Here is a 15,461-nt window from a genome sequence, read left to right as displayed (position 1 = left end):
TGCGCCACCGGGCCGGCCCAGAAAGCATACATTTCTAAAAAAAAAAATCTATATACTGTGATGCTAATATACAGTCAATAATTAAATTCAACACTTTGCTTCTCATAATTTTAACTATTTTCTTTATGGGAAAAATCAGATATTTTTCTTGCAACAGGAGATTTGGGGCACTTTTGGTGAATATAGTAAATGAGTAATGCCTGAGAGGGATCCAAAGGAAGGGAGCCATGACTCCACTGATATGGAAAAACATCTCCATAAAATTAACATAGTGTTTACATTGTTGGCTCTTTGCTTATTGTTTAGTTTATTTATGCATTGTTATGTAAAACAGTGTATATCTAGCTACTACTTATTCAAGGTTTAGGTAACTCCATGGCAGAAATCTCCCTTAAGTTACATGGGATGAAAATCAAGTTCAACATTAATTTTTGAAAATGAACAACAACAGCAATGATAACAAGAACGTTTGTTTTTGAAAAGGAGACAAAATGAAAATGAATTCCTGTTCTACAATTTAGATTTTAGTTTCCATCCATCAAACCACTGAATGAAATATTAGTACTAAATGATTTTTGATCGTTCTAATGGGTTGCATAGTTACTTTTCTATTTAGAAAGTTAATCTTTATGATGTATCCATGTTTCGTGCTAACTTGGAAGAAACTGGCTATGAATATACTTAGGTTAATTTGGGAATTGAAAGTTTTTTCTGTTTCAAATACTGCTCTGCCTCCAGGAAAACAATGTGTAGGGAGATACTCAACATAATCTTTAGAATTACTGGGAAATTGGTGAAGAGTTTTAAGAGTTTTGAAACTAACCTGGGTGAAATGTCACATCCTTGCTGCATAAAAGCACCCAGGGAAAACCACAGGCTGTTAAAGATGCCAAACTCATTGGGAGGCTGGTCGCTGGGTCCTTCCTTTCCATCCTCTGGCTCTTCTGTGTGCCACTCATATGGACTAAACCTACTAACTAGGAACAAGACCACGCTGACACCAATGTAGGCAAAGACTATGCACATCCAAATCTCATAGGCCAGAGGATCCAAGAAGGAAAACACTCCTGGTTTAGATTTCTGAGGCTTTTTGATCATGATAGATATGCCCAAACTCATGAAGGGCTTAGAGAAGTCAATGACCTCCTCTCGTACCAAAGTGATTGTCAGAGGGGCAATAGCAATCTCTGCTTTCTATAAGAGAAAAGACACATGGAAACACATAGGTTAAAGGATTTCATGAAGCAATTAGCTCTGGAGTGATCCATTTAAAACTAACCAGTCATGCATTCATTTTACACAATTTTTTTTTTGAATGCCAACAATGAATAAGGCCAGTGATAGGTACAAAGATGAATAGTAATTTGTTTTCATAAGATATTACTTAAACTGCATAATACACTTTTTTTGGTGCTAGTAATTAGATAAAAGGATGAGAAACAGAAAGAGTGAATAAGCAAAAATAACTTGAAGTCGAATTACTGTATTACTCTTTGAGGATCTGACACAGTGTAGAGGAGGAGACTTAATAGTCTTTCCATATGACTGAATTTCTGAATTTCTTGGCTAGGAATGCTGCTATGTTGCAGCCTTTTCTGTCTCATTTGGAACATTGCCACTGATTCATTACTTGGCCATCTCTTAATATTATGAATTGCAAATTTCAAACAGTACTTTCTTTTTTATTCTTTTGCAGCTATGAGAAAACCAGTCATGATGTCTGTGTTTGTATGATAAAGAAAACCTATTGTTTGACAATATTTTCCAATTCAGTGCACACACAAAAATCTGGAAATTGGCATTTATTTCTTGCTATTAACATACTTTGATTTTCTACTTTCAATTTTTAAAAAAGAATTTGGAAAACAGTCAATGCAATTTGTATATATTCTGATCATAAGACACCAGTCTCCATTTTCAGAGTTCTGCAATTTTGAGCAATTTCTGTGAACCTATTTCTATATTTCTAAAATGAAGACATTTCCTGTTTACCTCATTGTGTTATTGTGATTATCTATTAAAAACCTTAATAAGATAATAGTGAGCATTTATTCAGGGATTCCGTGTGTGATGTTGATCTAAATATTGTATATGGCTTTTCATTTAATCCTCCTTTATCTTTATCATTCTCTTGTAGATGATGGAACTGAGACTCAGGGAAGAGAGTTTTACACATCATGGCATCTCTGGGATTTGAACCCGGGCATTTCCCATTAAATCATGCCACCTCTGAAATCAAATGAAATAAAATGTGGCGTAAAAGCTAAACTTCCATATGATCTACAAATAAAAAAAGGGGTTTTGATTGTTTGTTTTAAAAGGAAAATATTTGACATCAAGTGGAATCAGAAACATACTCAGACGTATGTGCTCTTACATAGAGACTACCATTTTTACATTCATTCCTATACATCCGTGGCCTCCTGAGTAGATATGATGGCCAGCAGCTTGACACAAGACCAACTGGAGGGTACGGATGGTGAGAGTACTCTGCAGGCAAGCTCTTCACTGGGTGACTGAGAATTGACCATATATGCCTTTAAGTGGGAATAAACTTTGTTCACACCATAAATGCCCTCATATATAAGAGTTATTGCTGGGAGTTATTTTCCCCATAATTATTTGAATAATTTATATTATACAAGTGATATATGAACTAGCTACAGACAAATTAGTAGATAAAAACAGGTCCAGCAAATTAGAAAAAGTTTTCTCTGTTCCTCTCATCTACCGTTGTTTATTCTCTCTATATGCCCTGCTAGACTTTGTTCTACGCATAGTGGTTTTTTAAATGGGATAATGCAGAAATCCAGCAAATTAGAAAAAGTTTTCTCTGTTCCTCTCATCTACCGTTGTTTATTCTCTCTATATGCCCTGCTAGACTTTGTTCTACGCATAGTGGTTTTTTAAATGGGATAATGCAGAAATTATACTATGTAACTCCTCTTTTCTCAAAAGAATATGATGAACATTTTAATGTCCATATACAAATTAAACATAAGTTTTAATGGCTGCAAATATTTCCTCATGTGAAAATGTCAAAATTTGCTCAATTTCTTATTTTGCAGGATATTTATATTGTTTCCAGGTTTACACAATTTAATTTAGTGATGCCATGAACATCTTTGAAGATAAGTCCTCACACCTATCTTAAGATACATTTCTAGAAATGGAATTGCTTATCTAAATAGTAACGACCTTTTTAAGGCTCATGATATGTTTTGCCCAACCTCTCTCCAAAAAGATGGTGTAAATTTTTACTGTCACTGGCACTATATGAAAGCATGTGCAGTATTGAACCTTGGAAACTCTATTTTTATTTATCTGCCAATTTTCTGTATGAAAAATTCAATCTCGATGTATTAATTTGAATTTGTTTTTATAAAGCAAATAGTTGCTTTTATTTCTTTTATATATTAACTATCATAATCTGCCTCATTTTTCCATATGGGGTATTCAATTTTTACTCCTTAATTTGTGAGTGCTTTTAAGTATATTTCCATATATGTTGTAAATATCTTCCCTATTCATCAATTGTTTTGTTTCCATAACTCAGTTGAAGGTGTTTTATTAAAGTACATGTGTTTTAAATTCTGTTGTAAGCCATTAAAATGATCTTTCTGTGTTTTCAGCCTTTGGTTTCATGCTTTAGAAAATCCTTCTCATATCAATATCATACATTTTACTGTAGTACTTATAATCCCTCTATAATTTATTTGGTATATTCCATGATGAAGTGTTGCAAAATTATTAATTTTCCAAGTAGTTGTCCTGCTGTCCCAACAGGAATAAATAAGTAATGCATCCTTTCACTGACTTGAAATGCCACTTTTCACATACAACAATGTTCAGGTAACATCTGAAAGTGTTTGTTTATACAAGTTACCACTAATCAATGGATAAGCCTTAAAAGGAAAGACACACGAAGAGAAATGAAGACGTCCCCAGCACAGAAAGCTAGACGCAATAGACGGCAGACATTGGATGAAGGTGGTGACAATAATGTTCAATGAGGGACACTTTTGAAGTCTGGGATTTGTGAGTTTTGAAAGAGACCAGTAAACAGACAGGATACATATGGACTTTCTGTGCCAACACCGGGGATATCGCGTGTGCCTTGTTTCCTTACGGCTAATCAATTCTCGAAATTTAAGTGTGTAAACTATCTCCTGTAGGAGGAGCCTGGTAAAATTTGGATTCTTGAGTACCTCTGGAGTGAGGCTAGTGAGTCAGCATTTCTACACATACCACAGGAAGTTCTGGTGCTAGCGGGCCACAGAATGTGCTTCGAGCGATATTTCTTTGGATTAAACACACACACAAACAATAACAATGGCAGGGCCCAGGTAAAGGCCCTGGAGCAGCGCAGCACACTACAGGAGCTGAGCTCGACCTTGCTGTAGTGCGCAGGTGTGATAGAAAAAAGGACCTGAAAGTGCAAGCGAGGTTCTGAGCTGCTGGGTCCCCAGTGGTGGTGTTGGATCACATGGGCGTGTTTCGCAGACAATCTATTCATAGTGACTATGGTAAGAAAGTTTGCAAAGAGTTAAAAAAAAAAAAAAAGGATTCAGAGTTTCAAAGTTAATCTGATGGAATGGATTGAGTTTTACCTACATCCCTGGAAACTAGGCATTCACTATGTGTTAGCAGTAAGAAAAGGAAAAAAAAAAAAAAAAAGCCGAGATACAAGTACAGACTATGTAGACACCAAAATGGAAAGTATGAGACATGGAAGAAGATTCCTTTTGGGACAAAAGTGGACAACTCAAGTGGCCTTGGGGTCTTTAAACACTTGCAGACTGGGTGATGAACAAGTATGATATTAATAACCACTATGTTATCTTTTCTCTCTCAAGAACTGTGTGACTTTAGGACTTTTTGTTAACTGTGGTGTGGGTATTACTGATATAATTTTTTTTGTTGTTAATTAGGCTACTCTCTTCTTATAATTTGTTTTCATTATCTAAACAATTTCCCCAGAATAAAACATGTTCAGACACTTGCAAAGGAGTGAGGCTGGGCTTCCCGGTGGGTAGGGACTCTGGAGGAGAGATGTATAACAAATGCCCCAGAAAGTAACTCAGGTTAGTTATGCTGCCCGTCAAGTAATTGGTAATGCAAGTATTATTTTTTGAGATGAAATACTCAATAGTGTTTTTTGAAGGAAATGAATTACTGTAGTTTTTTTTTGTGTGTGTGTGACCGGTAAGGGGATCGCAACCCTTGGCTTGGTGTCGACCTGCACCGCGCTCAGCCAGTGAACGCACCGGCCATCCCTATATAGGATCCCAACCCATGGCCTCGGCGCTCTCAGCGCCGCTGCACTCCCAGCACCGCCACAGGGCTGGCCCGAATTACTGTAGTTCTAACAACTTGGATAATGTTCACATCTAAAATTTGCTTACTGTATCAAAAGCTTAAAATATTAACCAAAGGGCCGGCCCGGTGGCGCACTGCTACAGTGCGTCGCTTTGGAGTGCGCTGGCGCTCCTGCCGAGGGTTCAGATCCCACATACAGACCGGCCGTTCACTGGCTGAGCGAGGTGCGGGGGCAACACCGACGGTTGCGATCCCGTTGCCGGTCCCGGTCCGGTACGGGCGCAACACTGAGGGTTGCGATCCGTTGCCGGTCACGAAAAAAGACAAAAAAAGGAAAAAAAAAATTTTTTTAAAATTTAAAATATTAACCAAAGAACAAATGCTTTAGGAACCCTTTTTCTTTGGAAGTTAAAACTCAATATGAAACTGACAAATACTGTGGTAAAATCCATTTTGTTTTTTATGAACTGCATTTTTTTTTCTCATCTAGGGTGACCTAAGCAGTCAGCAATATTTTACCATGGATGGAAAACTAACCAATTGCTTTATAATGTCAAACAGTTTCCTCTTTCTGCTGTACTGTACTGTGCAGAGAATGTTCATTGCTTCATGGTCTGAAAAGCAAGATGCAGAATCATGAAACTTGAACTGCAGTTCTGGCTCAGAAAGTGAGTTCTTCTGTGGACTTCAGTTATGTTTTTTTGGTGGCTGGCCGGTACAGGGAATTGAACCCTTGATCTTGGTGTTACAAGGCTGTGCTCTAACTAACTGAGCTAACCAGCCAGCACTGATGTTCTAAATTTTTCTATCTTTACTCTTCTCTGGGGAAGGATGGCCCTTCATCTAATTTATCATTTCAAAGGAGTCTTATGAGGATTAATCAGACAGAGTATGCTTTCAAAAAGGCGTAATCTGTGAAATATGAATTGGCTTTTAAGAAATTTAAGATTATATTTCAAGTTCGTGTTACTTTTATTGGTTACTCAATGAATAGAGCTTATTGTGTGCTATAGGTTTGGTTTCTGGACTTTCAAAATATCATAACATCTCTAGCATTTGATAACTGCCAGTTTGATTTTGATACTTTGCAGTGGTAGCTGAAGAGACCAATCTTGATCTTATTGATTCAGGCAGAAACTCTACCATATATTAGCCCTCGGCTATGAATGTGTACACTCAATATCTGGTACATTCATGGGAAGGGCATGGCATGCTTTCATGGAATAAATACTAGCTTTTGTATTATGTTATGTATGCTAGTTTGAAAAAAATGATGACATTGCATAAAGTTTGAATTTACTCTGTTCAGCAGAATTGTAAGAATATCACGTTACTGATGAATATTTTACAGATACTAAAGTAGCATGGTGATTACTTCACCAATTACTTAAAAATATTTATGAGTAATTACAAACAACAGGGACATAAATAAAACCAGCTAAAATAATGAACAACTTTAGACTGTTGTAGGAAATCTGTTCCTACAACAACCAAATAACAGCTTATTAATGGATTTGTTTTGTAGTTCTATTACTTAGTAGCGTTAAGCTTAAGAGAAGAGTCACTACAGATCCTGAAGTCAACTTTTTTTTTAAAATAGGACAGAATATTCTGAATTTTTATCTTTCCTGCTTTTTAAGTTATCTATTGTCAGTTTCTCTCATTGGTTGAGAATTGAATTATTAATGAAATAGAGAAACATTTGAACACCATATATGCCTCTTTGAATACAGTTGCAAATTTAGAAAACAGTAATCGATGTTTAAAAATTGATATGTGTCCAAGTGAAAAGAAGTTTCAGGTTTATGTAAGTAAATTCTTCAATAAATTGATTTGCTTACCCCATAAACAAGTTCTCCTACCATCCCATTCCAGATTTTTGTGTCTGCATCCCTTGCTCCATATTTTCCATCAGGAACAATGGCAATTTTATACTTGATACCAATATGTTTTGCAATTTCAGATGCCAAATCTACACAGTATCCTTCATACTTGTCATTTCCTTCAAACATTTCGTGATTTTTCTTGTACATAACATATGGGGATTCCTATAATGAGAGAAGTAGAACTGTAAAGGAGAAATTACAAAACATTTGAAACCCTTTATGTAACTTTCCAGTTTCAGAATTTGACAAAAAGAGTTTATTTAGTATTGGTAAACATACTGATTTTGTGTGGCTAGAAATCGATAATAAAACAGATGAATATACAAATATGCTTAGAAGTATATTAAATATGTTTACATCGGATACTAAAAAAAAATCTTTAAAATGATTTTCTACTGAGTGATTATTACACACTTAGCACTGTGACTGAGACAGGAAAAATGTCCATAAATAATTGTCTGGAGAAGCATGGGTTATCACTTTTGGCAATTAAATTAATATTTCCAAAATATCTCACCAAGTTAAAGACTATTTAGTAGTCACCTTCATGTAATAAAAGATTCATTCAAGGTCACAGGTTGCTATATTCTGCATCTTTTTTAGCCACATTCAACTGTCATTTCCTTTACGAAAAGAGCTTTTTCAATTTTCTTTTGATCTCTAGCATTTAGCAAGATGCCCTTCTCAGAGAAGGCATTTGCTACATAATTGTTCAAAGAAAAATTAATGGTTTTAAAAATAATTACTTCTTTGCATTAAATTGGATTTCTACATGTTGTCCAGTGTTTTTACTTTAGATAGGGTTTGTGCACCAGGAATTTTAATTGTATTATAAAATATGTCCCTAATGGAAGCTAATAATTTTCCTCCAGTTGTGATGAGCACAGACTACAAGTGATATTCCCATTTAGTTTTCTAAGCAAGTGAGACAGAAAATAGGATAAAGAATTATTGTGAAAATCCTCATAAAATAAAAAAAGTTTACTGGTGGCTAATAATTACTGAACAGTTTCCAGTTAAACACACACACAGACAGACAGACAGACACCCCCCCCCCCCCACACATACACACACACACGATTTCTCAAGTGGAAACCCTGAAGGTGGAAGCAAAGGGAAGGGGCAAATACTAGGAAAGTGACATAAGGGGGGAAGATTTAAAGCTATTATTGCATCCATCAAAATATGTTCAACTAACTGAGATTTCATATTATTTAACAAGGGAGAACAAGATTAAAAAAATGCATGTTTGTATTTTTAGTGAATGAAATTCTTTATATGATCTTTTGAGTAAATAAAGTAGATACAACCCTTCCAGTTTTCCTCACTGTGTCTGGCACATACATGGCACTCAATAAATATAAAGATGCCCTGTTCTAACATCTCTTCTGAAGCAGGTATATGTATGTATGAGTAAAATATTTATTTAATATTTACTTTCATTATTTTTTTCAATTCTCCTTTGGGACAGCAAGGGCCCATCAGGTCTTTGTTTTCCTGCCAAGCAAATGAACAAAGGCAAAAAAACCCCTTCATCTTACTGGAGATGGTAATTAGAAATTTAGCTAGACTTTTTGCACAACCAGGGGCATAAACAATTATTGAGATTTGGGTTGAATACTGAGCATAAAAGAAATAAGATGATCACTTTCAGAGAGGTGGGGAAAACAAAAGGAAAGAAAGTCTAGATTTTTCTTGAACAAAGGCTCTTGTGGACGCTCAGGTCTACTCAATTTCTTTGAGTGTGTTTAATTTTGCTTTTCTTTCATGTCAAATCCAGATGAGTAGCAAATCCTTGACCCTCTCCCAACCTCCTCATTTGCCCCATCCCAATCCAACAAGTTGTCCACAAGTAGCTCTTCAAACACTGATACTGGGGAGATTTAATACAAAGTTTTGAGGCTACTATGGGTGAAGAAAATACCAAATTTTTTCAGTATAAAAAAAATGGTTTCTAGCAAATCATTAAGGAGGATTTGTGGGGCATCTCTTCAAAGCAGTGGAAGGATCAGAGGAGTGGAATATAATCTCTTATTTCTGCCTTAAGAGTATAATCTTCTATATTTATTATCAACTACTGTGCTCTAAGGAACAATAATTTCTTAGAATTTATTTTAAATGCATTAGTTCTTAGTGATTATGAGGTTATTAACACAATTTCCATAATAGATGGTGTTCTACATCTGCTCTGCTATTTCAGAAAAGGAATCACCGTCTGTCTAAATCTGCTACATTAGGGCTTGCTATTAAAATGTTTGTGTTAATGAATTCAGATGGTTTTCAATCAAAGTATAATTTTCCTACCAAGAATTTTTTTTGGATTATTTGTATTTAGCACAACAAAACTTGAAATAAGATACTTACTAGAAAGCCTTCAAGATTTTCAAAACATTACAGATATAATTGCTATTGAGATCAACACACATTGTGTAAATGTATTGAAGTATAACTATGTACCCCACAAATGTGTACAATGTTTCAATAAAATTTTTTTAAAGATTACTACTGAAAACAGTTAAATAATAAAATCAGTACTATTAACCAACATTATTTTCTATGTGGATATTTGCTTTTCTCCAATGAATCTTAATAAATGTAGATAATTTGTCCCACGGGTAAAATTCTTAAAAGTGGAAATTAAGATGTTATTACTCAATTCAGAAAAAATGAGAAAATTTAAGGGCTGCACAATTTTAAGTTTAGCCAAAATAATTTATTTAAAAGCTAGTTTAGTCATAAGCCTTTTGGTGGGAAGTGTATGTGGATGGGGGGAATTAATATTTGGTACAAGGAAGAAAATAAATACATTTTTATTTTCTGTATTTACACGTACATATACATGTATACATCTGTATGTTATATATGCATATGTATATATGTATAGTGCATCTACGAAATTTTACAAAGAGAAGGTAAAATATCAAACATCTCATAAAAACATAAAAGTATTTTATATTTAGAAAGATAAAGTGTGATAAGTAAAATTCCTTTTAGGTTTATAACATAATTCTGATGCTGTAGTGAATAAATTTGGTTTTATGAAAAATTTTTTTTTTTTTTTGGTGGCTGGCCAGCATGGGGATCTGGACCCGTGACCCTGGGGTTACAAGGCTGTGCTCTAACCAACTCAGCTAACCTGCCATCCCCCTTGAGACACATTTTTAAAAGATTGTTGTGCACATAAGATGATAAGAAATATCTTCTTAGCTGAGTAATGCATCAGGAGCATCATTTAACTTCAATAGTAAAGTTTTGCATGGGGATCTGGACCCGTGACCCTGGTGTTACAAGGCTGTGCTCTAACCAACTCAGCTAACCTGCCATCCCCCTTGAGACACATTTTTAAAAGATTGTTGTGCACATAAGATGATAAGAAATATCTTCTTAGCTGAGTAATGCATCAGGAGCATCATTTAACTTCAATAGTAAAGTTTTGAGAAAAAAAGAACTTGTCTGAAATATCGCCTTTTCCAGAGAGTTCAATGGCCAAAGAAAGGGACAGAAGAAAACACTACCCCTTTCTTTTCCCGCAAGGTGTACTGTAAACTTCCTTTTCCTCAATTGCTGTACTCATCCAAACCACAGATTTGGCTTCCTTAGGTTGTTTACAGAAATTATCACTTTGAATGCAAAAAGTGAAATAAGTATGGTTAGAGTCTTATGAACTTTACAGATTTTATAGTTTTTAGTGAATAAGACTTAAAGATAAAACATGATGATATTGACAATTTTAGTTCTATTCAGATTTAGTCTTCTTATATTCAATATGACTATATTCAGATAAATTAAATTCGTCATTGAAATGATCACATTATAGTTATACAACACTGTTTTAAGAAAAAATAAATTGCAACAGTATAAAAAGCTAACACCACATTTTATTTAAGAATGCCTTCTTATATTCAATATGACTATATTCAGATAAATTAAATTCGTCATTGAAATGATCACATTATAGTTATACAACACCGTTTTAAGAAAAAATAAATTGCAACAGTATAAAAAGCTAACACCACATTTTATTTAAGAATGATAGCTAATGTAATTATTGATTATGTTTTCTGTCTGTTTCTCTCACTAGAATATAAGTTCCACTGAGTGCAGGATTTTTGTCTATTTTGTTCTCTGACATATCCCCAAGGTCTATAACTGTGCCTAGCACATAGCAGACGCTCAATAAATATTTATGAATGGATAACTGAATTTCTCAATCAATTTTATTTAACAATAGCATATATCATTACAGTGTATCAACATATAAGTAAGAACATACACAAAGGAAGGACAAATGGAAAAACAGATACACCACATCAATTTGGATCATAATGAATGACTTCCAGTGATCACTCTCAGCCTTTATCTGAATCTAGATATCTGTATTGCACATATTACAATGTACAGCCAACTCCATCTGTGCTGGGCGTTTTCAAATGGGTTTTGGGGATTATTGCATGCAGGTGCCAATATCTCATTCATCTACAAGGAATCATGTTTCAAAATGAACGAGGTGGCAGAGATGTCATAGGTCCTGGGATACCATTTGCAACAAAAGCAAATACAAAGAACACTTTCAGGGAGAAGACTCTAGTATGCCGTTTTCAGTTACTGAATAATTATGCAGTTGCAAAGAGGTATTATTTATATGAAGATTACACTTTCATGCAAAAAGACATATATACTAGTATTGAACTATTTTGATAGCAAAAATATTGACGGTATCACTGTCAAACAACAGATAACTTTACAGAATATTCTTTATATATATAGGAAACAGTTGGAATTTTTTTCAGTCATTTTTATTTATTTTTTGATGGCATGCTTCCTGAAAACTAGCCATACTTGCAAAATTAATTCAGTATTGTGGTTTTAAGAATTATATGTCAAGCCCCTTTAATAACAGGGATGGAAAGAGATTCTCTACATTACACCTATAATCCACATTAAAACACTTTATTTCACACAAAACAAGCAAAATTTTGAAAAAAAATCTTTAAAGAAAACAACTATATATATTCAGAAAACAAGCACACAAATTCAGAGATATTTACTTTTAGAAAATCTACCCTTGGAAATAGGAGTGATATAATTCCATCATTTAGTACAATGACCTTATTTCAAGATATGGGAATTGGTATGTCAGAATCGTTAAGTGATTCTTTTTCAACATTTTATTTATATTTTCTTGAGAAAGATGAAGATTAATTCTTCTTTTGTCCTAGTATCTCAGAATAGTCACAGAACTTTAAAAAAAAAATTTTTTTTTCTGGTAGTCCAGAGTTGGTCATCCAAGAAGAATCCCACATGAAAAATAAGCTTAAATTTACTACACTGGAGAACAAGACTTGAGCCTTAGTTAGGAATGGTCGAACAGCGTGGAACTCTTTTCTTTCTTGATCAATTTCTTAAAATAGGATTCTTCATCAGAGGCTGAAAAGAGGAGGACTGTACTGAAGTATGACTTTCCATTACTGTGTCTTTTTTAGGAAAAGAAATATATATATATATTGCTTTTCAAGTCCCATGCAAATATTATACAATTAAGTAAGAAGGTTTACACAAAAATTGCTGTTGGTTCGTTTGCATTCTAAAATCATAAACTTCAGATCAAGGCTTGTGGGATTACATTAAATTGCTAACTGGTGACGCAACACAGATAAAGCTAATTGCAACATACAAAAGCTTCTCTCTGGCATTTTCACACTTTGACCTCAACGTCAGTTTTGGAAACAACTTGACATTACTAAAAACCTAAAACTAAAATTATGTAAGCTAAAAACTAAATTATACAAAATATTTCCATTTTATTTAGAATAAAGGCTTCCATAAATAATTAAAAATATGTTTTGCCTAAAGAGACAGTGAACTCAGGATATATAACTTTAAATTGGATAGAAAAGGTCACCGATTGTTGATCTTCTTTGACTAGCATTGACTCTAAAGGGCATGTTTGACTTTAGAAGAGAAAAATATATAAGATATTCTGTTATTTAAAAGATAATTCATGAGTACCTCCTTGAAAAAGCAGTCTTAAAATTTACAGTATTTTTCATTTTAGGATATGACTGCATGAAGCAGTTGTATTTTTCTTAATTCCTAGAAGTCCAATAAATTATATTGTGTATTTCTCACTGGTCAATGAGAAAAATAATCGGTGCAAAAAACCCTTTTCACATTAAAAATAAATATAAAACAAAATTGATTTCTAAAGCATTCAGTTATATAAAACATGCTCATTAAAATCTAAACATTCACATCTCCACTATTATAAAGACAATGCAAATCATTAGCAGATGATTAAACTACCTGAAAATTATAATTTTAAGCACTATTGATTTTTATTACATTGATTTTTTTTAAAAACATAGTGACAATATGGTGTTTACTGCTGGATATTTTTATGTGATTGGTTGTTGACTTTTTTCACTTTCACTGTTTTGTGTTTTTGTGTTTTGGGATCTTAGCATTTCATACATTTCCAACTGGAGTTTGACAGTCTCAATTTTCAACATCTGAGCATTTTTTCCAAGAACAACAATGCAACAAAAGATAATACAAATAAAAGTACAGAATGTACTCAAAGCTCAGGACAAACCTATTCAAAGCCTAAATAAACTTTAGTGGATAAGACCCCCATGTCACCACTGCTAATATTCAGCTTTCCCCCTCCCCCATTCACCATAGCTGGGGACTTAAAATTGTCTGTGGACAAAACGGTACACCAGAAAGCATAGACCAAAACTTACCATGATTGTGGTTACAACCACTGTTCTGTTCTCAATAGCTGCTGTGTCATTGCCAAGAGTGGGTACGTCTTGAATCAAAACTAATTTATCCATATCATTCCAGTAACCAACCTGCCAAATAGAGAAAATACTTGAAAACATATTTAGTACTGTAGAATATACTCTAGTTCTTCTCGGAAAAATGAGGGGTATAAATAGTGAGCAAACAAAACACATCTGAAAAGCAAATGAAAAAAAGTATCTGGAAGGTTTCTTAATGGATCAAGAGCCAGTTTTCCTAGTCTTAAGAATACTGCCTTGTTACATATTTGGCAAATTTACAATGAACAATCATGGAGTAGCCAAGACACTGAGAATGGACAGTTCCAAAAGGAATATGGGTATAGATGGAACATAATTTACATTAATACTCTCTTCTAGTGAGATGGACAGGTACCCCCTAAAATTAATTTGTATAAATTTATCAATAAAGTTAAGGGGTCTTAAGAATACTGCCTTGTTACATATTTGGCAAATTTACAATGAACAATCATGGAGTAGCCAAGACACTGAGAATGGACGGTTCCAAAAGGAATATGGGTATAGATGGAACATAATTTACGTTAATACTCTCTCCTAGTGAGATGGACAGGTACCCCCTAAAATTAATTTGTATAAATTTATCAATAAAGTTAAGGTCATAGGGTAAAGGGAATAGGCGGATTTATAAAGGGATTTATGAATCTGATTTATATAGGATATTTTCAAGTAAAAAAAAACTTGTGTATTTTTAAAGTAATAAAGAAATGGTTTTTGGTTTGATACAACCTAGCCACTAGTTAAGTCTTAACATTTCTAAAATGCTAACTACATAACAGATGAATATTAACAAAGTTTTCACTTTTAAAGAGTACATTTAAATTTGCATTTTTTTCATTTTTAAATCCTTATATTATTTCTTATTTAGAAGTGCAAAAACACTTTCCCATAAAATAAATTAATTAGTTAAGCACTTTAAGAAGTAATAAACTACAACAGGATCTTAATGGAAATTTAGAATTCTTTGATTCATGCAGACCATTAAATAAACCAACGGGGGTGGGGGGTGGGGAAGAAGACACAACAATCACAACAATTCTTGGAACTTGTTAAGACAAGGGAACAGATATTATGTTGATGTGGGGGAAGGGGGAGAGAAAGGAGGGAAAGAGGAATTGGTAAAGGGACATGAAATCAACTACATTGTATATTGATAAATTAAAATTAAAAAAAGAAAAGAAAAAAGGAAATATCAAAATGTAAAGCTTCCAGGAATTCAGTAGTTTGGTTATTGATTTAGAATCACAGACTAAAATTGTACAGATGCTATACAGATGCATGTGTGTAAACTGATACACAAACTACCATGAGTGAATTACTGAATTTAAAAATGTGTGCATTTGGGGCCGGCCCGGTGGCGCACTGCTATAGTGTGCTGCTTGGGAAGCGCGGCGGCGCTCCCCCCGAGGGTTCGGATCCCACATACAGACCGGTT

General features: G+C 34.0%; 1 protein-coding gene across 1 annotated transcript in view; it reads right to left on the bottom strand.

The window, feature by feature from the left end:
* The window catches only part of LOC103606234 (glutamate receptor 4), a 116,792-nt gene that overhangs the window by 53,424 nt on the left and 47,907 nt on the right, over window positions 1-15,461 (bottom strand). Inside the window, exons 6-8 of the mRNA XM_008590828.1 lie at window positions 13,949-14,059; window positions 7,161-7,367; window positions 824-1,194 (exon numbers count right to left, since the gene is read on the bottom strand). Coding sequence (XP_008589050.1) covers window positions 824-1,194; window positions 7,161-7,367; window positions 13,949-14,059 — 689 coding nt within the window. The remainder of the gene's footprint in view (window positions 1-823; window positions 1,195-7,160; window positions 7,368-13,948; window positions 14,060-15,461) is intronic.

Source organism: Galeopterus variegatus, unplaced genomic scaffold (assembly GCF_000696425.1).
Source record: "Galeopterus variegatus unplaced genomic scaffold, G_variegatus-3.0.2 Scaffold6399, whole genome shotgun sequence".
NCBI lineage: Eukaryota > Metazoa > Chordata > Mammalia > Dermoptera > Cynocephalidae > Galeopterus > Galeopterus variegatus.
This window is presented reverse-complemented; position numbering and strand designations above follow the sequence as displayed.